The sequence below is a fragment of the Crocodylus porosus genome, unplaced genomic scaffold (genome assembly GCF_001723895.1).
Source record: "Crocodylus porosus isolate Cpor-Errol unplaced genomic scaffold, CroPor_comp1, whole genome shotgun sequence".
Taxonomy (NCBI): Eukaryota; Metazoa; Chordata; order Crocodylia; family Crocodylidae; genus Crocodylus; species Crocodylus porosus.
Genome location: NW_017728920.1, coordinates 6,908,050 through 6,921,364, shown reverse-complemented (window position 1 = coordinate 6,921,364; position 13,315 = coordinate 6,908,050). Strand labels below are relative to the sequence as shown.

Genomic DNA, 13,315 nt, shown 5'->3' with positions numbered 1-13,315 from the left:
AACACTACTTTCAAGGTGCATGTCCGGACACCTTCCCTCCCCCTCACCATAGAAGGTTACTGTGGATTTCTTATCTTAAAAAACTGAACTGCAGTCAGTGCAGGGGTTTCCTTCAGCTTTCCAGGATGATCCAGCCAATAGCTGTGTTCTCCAGAGATTGAGAATATAATGCAGCAGTAGAGGAAGGAGGGATTTCCTCATTAAGGTTTGTTACATAGTGAGGTAGAGGATGTTAAAAGCAGAGTATAGACTGATAACAGACCACCTGCTTCTGGCAAAGGTAGTAGAAGATGGCACTTTAATTACAGTGAGATGGGCATTAGCGGTACATGAAATTTGCCTAATATATCAAATTCAATGGAAAAAATATTAATTCTGGCTGCAGACCTATTAGTGGTCTCTAGTCAGCTCATTCTTTATGTGTGGAAGCCCAAGGAAATGTTTAAGTCCAGTGGGGTGTTTTAGTTTTCTGACCATTTCATTCTTAATTCTACACATTGTGTGGTGGGGTTGATTACATTATATGGTGGGGTCAGTTTAAGACAGATCCTCATTGTTATTTGAAGCTCCCCTGCCTGGAGCTTTAAGCTGATTCTTCTTCTATTGGTAAGAATATTTAAAGCAAGTGTTTTTGACCTAGTTCACCAGGATAGAAGTAGGCTTTAGCAGACATGCTTAAAGAGCATGAATGAAAACCACACTTCTGTCTGTAACTGCTGTTGCTGTATGTATCACCTAAAATAACTGCAGATGGACAGGAGGGACACAAACTTTGTGTGTTTTTTTTTAACTTATTTCCCTAGTTATGGTTGCTTACACTTTGTATGATTTATGTTTCATGACTTTGTCAGCCCAGGATCACTCTTACTTCAAAACAAAATCGCTTTCTAAGCATCAAGAGAGAAGAAGAAAATTTCTTATGAAAATGTCTAGAAGGATTTTGTTATTAGTTCAGGGTGCTCATACAGAAACTGGAGGTTAGTCTGTACTACATAACTTTGTGAGCATCGCTGTGCTGGCTAGGAGAGTTGGGGGGTGGGAATTAACACACCTAGGCAGCTTACTAATTCCCAAGGCAGATGCAAAGTCTCCAGTCAGGCTCTGTTGAGTCAGGCTCATAGCAGAGACTCCGTAATATAGATGGACCCTGAAATTCAAAGTTGCTTTCAAGCTGACAGCCTGCTGTGCTGGCTCAGAAATCTTCCCCTCATTGCATCTTCTGATGTCACATATGAATCATGAGCTTCATTCACCAGTGTCCTGTGGCTGAGAAGACTCTAAATCACACTGGATAGTGTCTAACTAGTCCCTGAATAGTTGAGAAGACAAGGAATCACAAGAGTGGTATGAAGTCACCTTCCCCCTCCTCCCCTGCCATAGGCCCTGCATTAAGCAAAACTCTTACATACCAGTGAATTGGGCCCAGGAATGGAGTAGAGTGTGGGAACAGAGAGAATGCACTTTCCACAGACAGTGAAAAGAAAATCATCAGTGCATGGTAGTCTTTTTTATGCCAGTACACAGGTGCTGTACAGCATGGTCCCCCACTCAAGTATGTCCCCAGGGTAATGAGCCTTTGTTTTGGAGATGCAGAGCTGGACTCAACTTAGCTCCAGAGGAACTTAAACTCATGTGGGAATTGGGTTTTGGTGTCTGTATCCCAGCTTTTCTGCAATGCACCAACAGCCCAAGGGTCAGCTTGAGCAGACTTCGTGGCTGTTCTAACCAGGGATAAAGCCAGTTCTCAGCAGTCCCAGGATGAGAGAGACACATTTCCGCAAGCTCAGTCCGAGTGTTTGGGTTCTATACAAGTCTAGGAGTTCATCTGAATTAAAGTTCAACAATGGTATGCAAGGGCATGAAGGGTTTCTGCAGAGCAGTCTGAGTAGTCTGGGTGTGAATCCCATTGCCAGAGGCAGTAGTATTTTTAGCTATTTGTGAGACTGCTTTCACCATTGCCAAGATTGCTGGTTTGCAAAATGAGTGGGATGGACTGAAATTTGTAGTTTTTCTGTATGTGATAGCAGGGACAGTGCTCTTAATGTACATTTATGACATCACTGCCACATTCATAGACTTGCCAGCATCCCTGCTATAAGTAGTGTGCTATTGAGCATAGAATTTTAGAAATATTGCTCTCTCTAGTGGGAGAGTAAGCCTTTGGGAATGTATTCCCCTTTAAATTCCAGCCCTTGGAAAGTGTTCTTTCACTGCAGTGTGCTAGGGATTCATATACAATATGGCCTTCTATGCCGAAATGAGATTTCAGTATTTAAATCAAAATAATTGTGAACATTAGTTAAAAGCACCCCCATCACCCTTTTGAAATGCAGGATGCTGAATACACAAAACACTGCAGCACACTAGAGGGTTCTGATTAGAATGCTCCTGCTGACTTGATTAATCTGATTACTCTAATCGGAACACACCGAAGCACATGTAAAGGCACCCACACATTCAGGCCAGAATTTTCCAAAGTACCCAATAGGTTTTAGATGCCTCCATTTTTGAGAGATCTCGTGCTGTGGTTACCTTGTCCAGTTTTCAGAAACTCTAAACATTCACTATTCCAATAGGAGCTGTGGCTTCTCGACACCTCTGAAAACTAGGCTGAATGTTATGTCAAGCTGGGCCCTCAAAATCATTGACCACTTGTGAAATTGTGGCCTAAACTATTTTAAAGTAGCTGGGTGCTGTGGCTGGTCTCCAGGCTCACCACCTTTGTGTTGTGCTTTGTCTGGTGTAAGAGGGTCATTACAGAAAGCATCTGATACCTGACAGCCATTGGAAAGTGATTCAGCAATTTTTCCTCGCTAGTAGATGTGTGACCTTAGCATAGATACTGAAGAACCCTTTTGGAGACAGTGCTCTGTTCTCACTCTTGCAGATCATCTCTCTAAAACCAGACAGACACACACTGGAGAAAATTGCACTGTCCTGTGGACACAAGATTTACAGTCTTCATAAACTGTTGGCTTTCACCTACACTAACATTCCTTTAGGAAAAATAAAGGTGTTTTGGAGGTGTAGGGAGAGAGTCATGACTACTACCTTTGTTGTGTAACTGAGAGTCAGCTAAGCTTGTTTTGTAAAGATTAAGAGATAACAAGACCCCTCAAAATTCACCTTTCATTAACCAGTGAAATCCTATATCGGGGTGGGCAATTATTTCAGGCAGAGGGGTGCTTACTGAGTTTTGGTAAGCCATCAAGGGCCGCATGACAGGCAGCCGGGACAAATAAATATTAATTTTCTAAATTTTTTGGGGGCCCCACAAGCCAGACAGAATGGTCTGGTGGGCTGCATCCAGCCCGCAGGCTACATTTTGCCCACCCCTGTCCTAAATAATAAAATCTTGGTGTGGTATTCTTAGGGAGGAGATGGAGAAGGGGATTTAGCTTGTATTATTTTGGGGAAGTTTCTTTCCCTTCTCACACTGTATGGTAGAGGTGGAGAAACTCGCAAGATGCCACAGGGAGTAGGAGAGAGAAATCAGTTTAGAGCCCAAGGCCTATTTTAATTGGAAATGTTTCATAGTTTCATAATTAGTAGGGTCAGAAAGGACCTGAGCAGATCATCAAGTCTGGCCCCCTGCCAAGGCAGGAAAAGAGTAGTGGGGTCAAACAACCCCAGCAAGGTTTAAATCGGATGTGGCATCCTTTTGGGATTCTGTATGTCAGTCTCCCATCCCATCCCTTCCCAAAGCTCAGAAATGGGGTCAGTTAGGAAATGAGAAAAAGGCACTACTTTTCTAGAATCTCAGGGGCTCTGCTGAGGCAGTTAATGATAGCATTCCTGCTAACATCTTCACTGACGTGTGCATCCAGAGCCCATGCTGTCTTCTCTTCTGTTTGAAATATGTGTCCTTGTGGGATATGAGTGGTGAAAAGAGTCAGTAGAAAAGATACTTTTGATCCAATCTCATTTCTGCCTCTGGCACTGCACACTTAAGTGGCTCCTATTGACCAGATTTGGGCCCAAACGAGTAAGCAGAGAATTCTGCCCAGTGGAGATGAACTCCCTGCTGGCGTAAAGCTGCTGGAGCTGATTCCCTTCCTAGATCTGCATTCCTCATCCCTTCCATGGGGACAGGGAGCATGATGGAACCATGTTGTACTGTGCCAGTGTTTTCTGCTCCACTGACATAAGGCCTGAGGCTGATGCAGAATCAGGGAGCCACATTAATCTGTTTCTGCCTTCACCATCCCTCACTCTTGTTCAAAGTCTAGTTTAGGATCAGGGGAGAACTGAACTCTTTGCTTTCTAACTCCTTATGTGGGTATTGGCAACAATGGAAAAGAAAAGAAATGTACAAAATAGTGAATCTTCTTCCTCAGTGTGTGCACATCCTCTAGACAGTTAGCAGGTAATTGCGCTGAACATTTGCATAGCTCTGTTCATCTCCAAACTGCTGTCCTATTGTAGCTAATTAAGCATTGCAACACCTTGTTAGAGGGATAATATTGCCGCTGTTTTGTAGATGAAGAAGCCAGGGTACCGCGAGTGCCATAATTTGATCAAAACTGCAAAAGAAGTCAGTGTACAGATCTCCCTGGTCTTTGTCTGCTACCTAAATCCAGGAAGTCCTGTGATCTGGCCCATGCTGGCCCTGGATCTGAGTTGACTTGCATGCACTGACAGGCCCAGGCACATGCACATGTTGCGCCATCCCTCCCCACCCCCAGCTGGTGTGGGACACAACAGGCCTTATCCCTCCCTACCCTGAGACCGGCTGGAGCGGACACCGTGTGCAACATGGTCCCGGACGGGCCAGGAGGCACTGGCACCTCTTCCAGCCTGCGTGGGAGCAGCTCTACACACAACACCCACCCCAGCCACTCTGCACCACAACCTGTTCTGGCTGGTCCAGGTTCTACACTGCAAACAGCACCCACCTCCACCAGTCCAGAATGCATGCCACATGCTGCACAGGTCCCAAAGTGGCTAGAATGGGTACCACATGTTCCCTTAACCACAGGATTTTCTTTTTCCTCGTTGGGCTGCAAACAATAGTGGTGCTCCCTTCAGAAGGGCATGAAGAATCAATTTTGCTGTTTTTTGTTGGCTTTTTCCAAGTCACTGTCTTGCATTTCCTTTTCTTTTCACTGTAGGATGAAAATGACAATCCGCCCACATTCAGCAAGCCATCCTACGCCATCACTGTCATGGAGGACATTATGGCAGGTATGGGGAGTGTGTTTCTGTGGTTGTCCTGTGGGTTACCTTCCTGGTCTTGATGTAGTAGTGTTTTTATATGGCAATTGGCTGAGCCAGTGTGGAGATGGGCCTAGATTCCAAAAGAGCTTAAAGACTGGACAGGAAATTCCAGGATCTTGTAAGAAACAAGTTCTGTTTCTTACAGAGAAGGAACCCACTGCCTAATGAGCAGTTATTTCAATTTCAATGCATACATGACACATTAACACATAGTTAATACACAAGCTGCCTGTGTTCCTGTGTCACGCTACTCAATGTGTACAATTGTAACAGCTTGGACATAAGCACTTCTCATAAGTACTTCTGTAATAATTCATAGACAGGGTTGGGGATTGTGTTGGAGGAAGGGTATTCTCTGGAGAGGCCCTTGGTTCTGAGAATCTTTTTCTCTCATCCAGCAGATCCCAATCATTACTCTTCAAGACACAATAGAAGTCAGTCTCTTTGCCTGCTTGGATTGATATTTGGGATTGCACATAGATTAACAATAGGCAAGTGGTCCTGACACCAGTGAATAGGTTACCATGTGTATATATGGCAGGTTTTATCTCAGCCAACTGTGGAAACTGAACCAGAGATCTCTAGAACTAAAAGAATTAAGTCTCCACAGCTTCAGCTACAGAGCCGGGTTTCGTAGCTAGCATACAGACAGGCTCACATCCTCAGTGGTGAGATGCATAGGCTGAAACAGTGAGTTGTACAGGATCTTAGTGAAGGTTGCTCAACATCCAGATGCCAGCAGATGAGTTCTGCTGCAAATTCTGTAAACAAATGAATGCGTTACATCTGACTCCTACAGAACATGTCCATGAAGGCATTTCCAGGCATCCTGGCCTAACTCTGTTCCCACTGGAGTCAAGGGTGAACTCCAGTGGGAATTAATTCATCAGGAGCAAGGTCAGGCCAATGCTGAGTGCTTTTTAAAATCTTTAGGTGACAGATGAGGATCTTTCGTATATGTGAAATTGAGTGAAATCTCCTTGAGCTGCACTGTCATAAGGGATGGGATGGGGGAGGTATACCCCTTGAACTGTGCTGATCCATAGCACTGTGCCAAGCTTTGGTATGGGCAGGCATAATGGATGTCTTTACGCATGCTGTGGGGGTGGGGACGCTTTTATTAAGCAGCTCATCAAATGCAAAAGGAGCTTCAGTTAAAGCACCCCTGCCACCGTTTTGAAGCACAGAGGCGCTGAATACACGAGACACAGAGGCTGCTGGGACACTCTAATTAGCACACTCCAGCAGAGTCGATTAATCAAGTCTGCTCCATCGCACCACAATTACAGCATATTGGAGCAGCGTCCCCGCACACATACAGGCACCTAGTAACTCCAGAAACACTAACTTGGGGGCAGTAGGACAAATAACATGAATAGCTATATTGCTAAGGAAAGGAGTTGTTTCCATTCCTCCCAATGCCATTCTCCAAAGATTGGTCAGTACGTGTATGGGAGTGGGGGGGCCTGTCCAGATATACTCCCTCTTGGATACTCAGAAGTGATGGGATATTGCCCTGTCCCCCACCCTACCCCACCTCTCTAAGGAGCACTGGCTGAAGAAATATTTCTTATTTCTCCATCTTGCATGGTAGCACTAGCACAAAGAACTCTGAAAGCACCTGCACTTGGAATGTCTCTGCATGCTGTACCTGCAAGGCTTGCTCAGTTCCTATCTGTCCTGGTAAATATAAAAGCCAAGCAGGTGTTTGAATTGAGTTTATACAGTGAAAACCCCAGGGCTAGAGAAAACCTGTGGCAAAAATGCAAACATATCTCTTCTAAGAGGAACTGGGAACTCATGTCCTTCCTCCTCCCTCCCCCTCCACCCCCTTTCCCATACAGTTCATGCCCTTGTCTTACAGAGAAAGCAACTTGTGAAAGCAACAGCATCCTTGATTCCTTCTAGCTATGCAACCAAAAGGCCCTTAACATGACACTTAAATCCCCCCAAAGTTAAATACCATTTTGTTAAAGAGTTTATCTTTGTCAGCTCTCCCCTGAGGCATGTAAGTAGCAAACCCATCATGAACTGCTTGCTGGTCATGACTGAGCTTGTGGATGTTAGCGATTACATATCCAGCCAGAGGTGGCTCACACAGCTTTCCTTCCTTTGGATTAACATTAACACACAACATTTAAAATCCCTGTGGGCTTGTATGCTGTCTTTAAGAGCTGGCAAGTGATTAAGTCTTCACCTTGGGATTCCTGGATACAGTGACAAGCTTGAATTGGGTGTTAGAGCTGCCAATAATACGACAAGGCAGCTCAGAGGTACAGAGCACTTAGTGTGAGGGAAGAGTTAGACCTCATAGACAGACTGGGAGTAGATGTCACAGTGCTTTGTGGTTTGCCATGACCATGAGGTAGCTGCCTCAGGTGTTCTGTGGATGCTTTGCTTTCTGGCCCCTTCACCAGGTCAGTGTGCTAATAGACTTGCATCTTTCATTCTCCATTTCTGTTCTCTTCCAAGGAGCCACAGTGCTGTTCTTAAATGCCACTGATTTGGACCGATCCAGAGAATACGGTCAGGAGTCAATTATTTATTCACTCGAAGGTTCTTCTCACTTCCGGATCAATGCTCGCTCAGGTGAACTTACCCACACAATCTTTCTTTTTCTGCCTCTCTTCGCCTGACTTCCTCCTTCCAACAACTTTCTCATGGTCTACACCTTTAACAACTTTTTCTTCCTTCCATCTTTTTTTCCTTGTCATTATCTCCCTCCACTACTCTCCTATTTCTCTATCTCTTTTCTTGTATTGCCTAACATGTATTTTGTAAGAGAAGTACAGCCTAAGGAGTTACCAAGAATGTCTCCGAGATAAAGACACTAGTACCTCTTCTGTCTGGTGCCCAGATCCAGTCTTTTTTTCCCTAAGGACTGAGGGAATCGTTACCAGTGAAACAAAGGCCCAAAGACAAAATGGATCTTTAATGCTTGCACTTTTAAGTAATTAGAGTCTAGGATAAGGAAGGACAGGGCTATTTGGGGTCTCATCAATGACATAAATGTATACCATTAAGAAGAAGTTCCCTCTGTTGTTGTAAGCTGACACTGTCCTGGCAGTGTAATGCTAAAAAGCTCTCTGAAAAAACCTCTTGAGTATGCATTGTGATTTCAGACCTGCTTTCACCCAGAGCCCTTCCTCAAATGAAGTTACCCTGTAGTATAGAGTGATTTATAAGGACATGAAAAGAAAGGGAGGAGAAAAATGATACTGCAGAGCTGTGTCTGCCTGCTCAGTGCCTTTCAGAAGTAAGTACTTTCTGCAGGAGTTCTTGATTTAAATTAGCCAAACCTGCTCTGTAAAGGTGTGCTTAATTGGATGTAATTTTGTGGACAGGAGGAGTGATCCATCATTACGACGCGTTCATATATAAAACTTTTTTCCTGATTATTTTTTTTCAGCCAGCAAATTAATTGATGCCACAAAACTTTGGAAGCATATTTTAAGAGGCCTTTAAACTTTTCTGTTCTCTTATTCAGATTAATTCCCCCTCTCCAGTTGTGCCCTGGACAGCCCCTCACATTAAAGTTCCTCTGTAGGGGAGAACAATCCTTAATGCTGATCTCCTTTCATCACTTGGAATGAACTGCAGGAAAAAAATGGGATTGGGAAGGAAGGAGATTCAGTCAGTATCATATAGCCATCTCAGATGGGTGAAGAAGTGACAACAGAAATGGCCATATTGTAAGCTTGCCATATGGTGAAAGTTTCTGTCCAGATCACACCAAAGCTTAGCTACTTTTCTCTTGGAAAATCAGAATTTTGAATACCCAAAATTTTTTTCCTCTTTGCTCATGAAGACACAATGATGTCATCCCAAGGCTGCAAAATCACTGAGCTCAAGCCAGGTAACATTGCAGCAATATCATGGATTACCTGAAGATCCAATTAATAGAAGATCCTAGGTTAAGACATATGCATGCTGAGTTCAGCAAAGCTGAGCCTGCATAGAACCATAAAATACTCCAGACAAGACTAAAGCAGATTCACAAACTCTGACTGTCTGTCCTCACTCCACAATTTCAGTGAACAAATAGACAAGCTCAGTGCCAAGTGGAATAATTTGAGCAAGTACTCCATGAAAGAAGGTGCCACTATGTAAAGTTATGTATTGGTAATCTGGTCCTTTCTAAGGTTGCTACATGAGGGGCCCTGGTCATCATTAATGTAGTTCTTGAGTAGAATATCATTGCTAATTAGACATATTGACAGCTCTGTCACCTGGAGTCAGGGACATGACTGTGTACTGTAATGCCCCCTCCCCATCCCTTAGAATACAGCACTTGCTAGAAATATTTAAACATATCCAGGAGACACGTGAATACCAGTCTCCTTGCATGCTCTCAGGGTATGCAGTGGACTCTCAGAGGGTTTCCAAAGACTGCCTTAGAAAATTAAGAGTTGTCTCATAGAAATCAAGTCATAGAATGATATTACTTCTGCCAGATCTGCAATTCTCAGATTATCTGTGAAACCATGCTCATGTCACTAGAATACAATTTTTCACCCTTTCATATTCATTGGAAGTTATATACACTCATATGCACTAGCATGTACCACCCTCCTCCTCCTGAACTTTGGTTGCACTATTAGCACATGTAATCTCTTACCTCTCCCCTTTTCCATTTTTGCAGGTGAAATCACTACAACCTCTCTGCTGGACCGGGAGGCCAAATCAGAGTACATACTCATTGTCCGGGCTGTGGATGGAGGCGTGGGTCACAACCAGAAAACAGGCATTGCTACTGTGAGCTCACATGCTTCTCTTTTCCTTTTATGAGCTTGTCACTTCTTATCGCTTCCATTAAATGCTATCTGAGAAAGAAAGGAGACAGCTCAGTGGATATACATGGGGGATACAACGCCTTTCACCTCTGGGTCACAGATTCACATGCACCCTGTGTCAGTGGTGATTGAATTTTATTCTTGTCTGACTGCTGCTGGCTGGCCTTTGTGAGTTTAGGGGTTCTCAGTTCATTTGTTAGGGGACAGCAATGCACACTGCTAAAGTCACCTGTAGCCAGTTTAAAGTAGCTTAAATCAGAGAGCCTGGGCCCACAACACATTTACTAGCAAGTCCTGTGTACTGGCAGCCATGTGATAGATAAGTCTAAAGGAGTTCTCAATGTCATTCACTTCAGCTCCTGTATACCCCAAGCCACACAGCACCTCAAATACCCTATAATTAACTAAGGATCTTCAGTATAAAAAAATAAAGGCCTCAAAAACTATAGCATTATTATGAGAAAACAGAGGAAAGATCAAGAGCACTGTCAGGCAATTTGTTGGGTAAAGCTTGTATGCTTTAAGTCACTGGAAATATTGTTGTGGTACTAAAGGAGAGAGCTGTCTGACTGGTATTGGGTTGGGATGGCTCCTGGATGTTTGCTGTTCAATCTGAAGCAGACCTGTTACTGTCCTGACTAGTCTGAGGTGGATGGAAAGCATAGGCAGTGGAAGGCCAGGGCTAAGGGGGCTAAGTCCCCCCCAAACGCGGGGCAGTGGGTACGGTCAGAAAGCAGCCCAGTCATGAACTCTGGGTGGCTGTAGCAGGGGTGGGGAGGGGTGCGCATGCAGCTAGGATCTCAGCCCAGCGTGTGGATCACTGGCTGCCCAGCATGGCAGGCAAATATCAATCTATTCTGTGAAGGGAAAGGGGCTAGGCTGGGTGGGGCGGGGGGGGGGCAGATCAAAGCCCCCGCAGTGCAGGAAGGAGTGGGGCAGGGGCTGTCCCTTCCACCAGAGACTTACCTGATTAAGGGCGGTGGGGCAGCACTTGCATGCATGCACACGCATGCTCAGCCCCCCAAAATCATTTTTTCTCCTTCTGCCTATGATGGAAAGTATCATCATGCCCCTTTATAAATCTATGGTGCGTCCACACTTTAAATACTCTGCCCAGTTCTAGTCCTCACACCTCAAAAATGAAATGGAAGAACTAGAGAAGGTCCAGAGAAGGGCAACAAGGGTGATTAATGGTATGGAGGAGATTCCATTTGAGGAGACATTAAAGAGGCTAGGCATATGCAGATTAGAAAAGAGATTCATGGGAGAGAGAGGAAGCGGGGAATTACATGATAAGGGTTTACAAAATACTAAATGGTGAAGAGAGTGTAAATAGGGGTTTATTGTTTACTGTGTCTCACAATACAAAAACTAGGGCTTACAAAATGAAACTAGTAGGTAGTAAGTTTAAAACTAATGGAAGGAAGTTCTTTTTCACACAGCATGTAATTAAAGTGTGGAACTCATTGCCACCAGATGTTACGGAACTGAACTGTTAGCTAGATTAAAAAAGGGACTGGATAAATTCTGGAAGAAAGGGGGATCAGTAGTTATTCAGTAAGGGAGGCAGGGATACATACTCTGAATTAGAACTTTTTGGACCTTAAATGCTAGAGGCTGCAAGTGAGAGAAGAACAGTGGGGAAAAAAAACCCTACTCATACCCAGTTCACTCTCCATCTCAGCATCCACTCTCTGCTGCTGTGTGACACAGGATAGTGGTCAAAATGGGCCTGTGTTCTGACCCGGTAAATGACAATCCTTATATTCTTATGGTGTGTCTGCTGCTGAGTTCTCTTTTGGGCTCCATGGGAGGGGACTGCTTTTCTAATAGATTCATTAAAAGGTAAAGAACATTTTCTGGAATGGAGATTTTAATTAGAAAAAAGTTACATTAACATAGTTCCTAAAAGTTTCTATAATTAGAGAGCCTGAAAACTCCATGGGAAGTTGGTGTCTGATTATAAATTTGGGCAATGCATTTAACAGAAACATACCTGTGGTTTACCAGGCTCTGCACCCTCTTGTGCCTAGAATGTTCAGTTCAGTGCTCTGGGAATCTTAATGGTGAATGTCTGTCTGGAGCATCCAAGATCTATCTAACCACCACACTAGTACCTGTTAAACAGAAAACATTGCCGTTGAAACCCCTAGAAAACATACAGATTGGGTTTCATATCATCAGTTGAGCTGATCAGGAAATTTTCAGTGATTTGTTATTGGAAAATACCTCTTTATCAAAGGTATTTTTAAGGACATATTTGTTGTTGGCTAAACTTATGGTGGGTCCAGGATGAATTTATGGTTAAAAATGAAAGAGAGAAATAGATATCCACCTCGGAACAGCCAGTAAAATGTTGGTCAAGGGCACATGCTTGGGAGTTGGGGAGACCCAGATTCAAGTCTCTATTCAGCCAAAATGAGACCTGTCACCAAACCAAAGCCCTGCCCAAAGACTCTTGGCTTCCTGTGGTGCGTGTCCTCCTGTCTCTGTCTTTGAAGTTGGTCCATTTTGTAAAAGAAATTAAATACAAATTGGATTAGAGAGAGGATGGTTTTATAACCTAGTTGCTGGGGAATTCACCTGGAATGTACAAAATTCAAATTTGAATGCATTTCAATGAAGATTTAATTGGTTAGTTTTAAAAAGGAACAGCTCCATCAGGAAAGAGAAAGGGAGCTCCCTTCCTCCCTGCCCTAATGGACTCCAAAAGAGCCATAAAAGGCACTCACCTAAGAAGTGGCAAAGTAAAGACTTGAATCTGTCTGCCATACCCAAGCTGAGTTCACCAATCACATGGCTGTTCTGAGATGGGTCTTCCTAGGCACAAAGGGATTATTGCTGTTGTGCTGTGTTTTCTGGGGGGTAGAGGGGAGTCTGTCTGGGTGTGAATTGTGAACATTTTTTAAGACCTTGAAAATTTTCACAGGCCAGGAAGAAATCCCTCTCTCCCCTGTTCTAATCACCCATGGTTGCACCATCCTTACGTGCCCAAGAACCTGCCCTCAATGAGTGAGCACACCAGGATAAACAAAAATGCCACCCCAGTGTTCTAAATAAAAACCATGTGAGCGAGAAAGATCGCCATTAGTGGAACAATACCTGCATGGGAATGAGCTTGGGGGATTACAATGAGACTGGAAAGAGAAAAAAATATGCAGTAGGGACAGTGATCCTGTAGCAGGCTCCAGCTACTGGGGTAGCTAATCTGGTAGATAACCTTTCCTTTTCTGACTTCTTTGCTGTTGTGAAGCAGCCATGGAAAAACAGCACTTGAGGTTCACCATGCCCTGAGTGGGCCATCC

General features: G+C 44.0%; 1 protein-coding gene across 1 annotated transcript in view; it reads left to right on the top strand.

Moving 5' to 3' along the window:
• The window catches only part of CDH23 (cadherin related 23), a 556,494-nt gene that overhangs the window by 374,708 nt on the left and 168,471 nt on the right, over nucleotides 1-13,315 (top strand). The window contains exons 18-20 of the mRNA XM_019538542.1: nucleotides 5,112-5,184; nucleotides 7,690-7,806; nucleotides 9,860-9,972. Coding sequence (XP_019394087.1) covers nucleotides 5,112-5,184; nucleotides 7,690-7,806; nucleotides 9,860-9,972 — 303 coding nt within the window. The remainder of the gene's footprint in view (nucleotides 1-5,111; nucleotides 5,185-7,689; nucleotides 7,807-9,859; nucleotides 9,973-13,315) is intronic.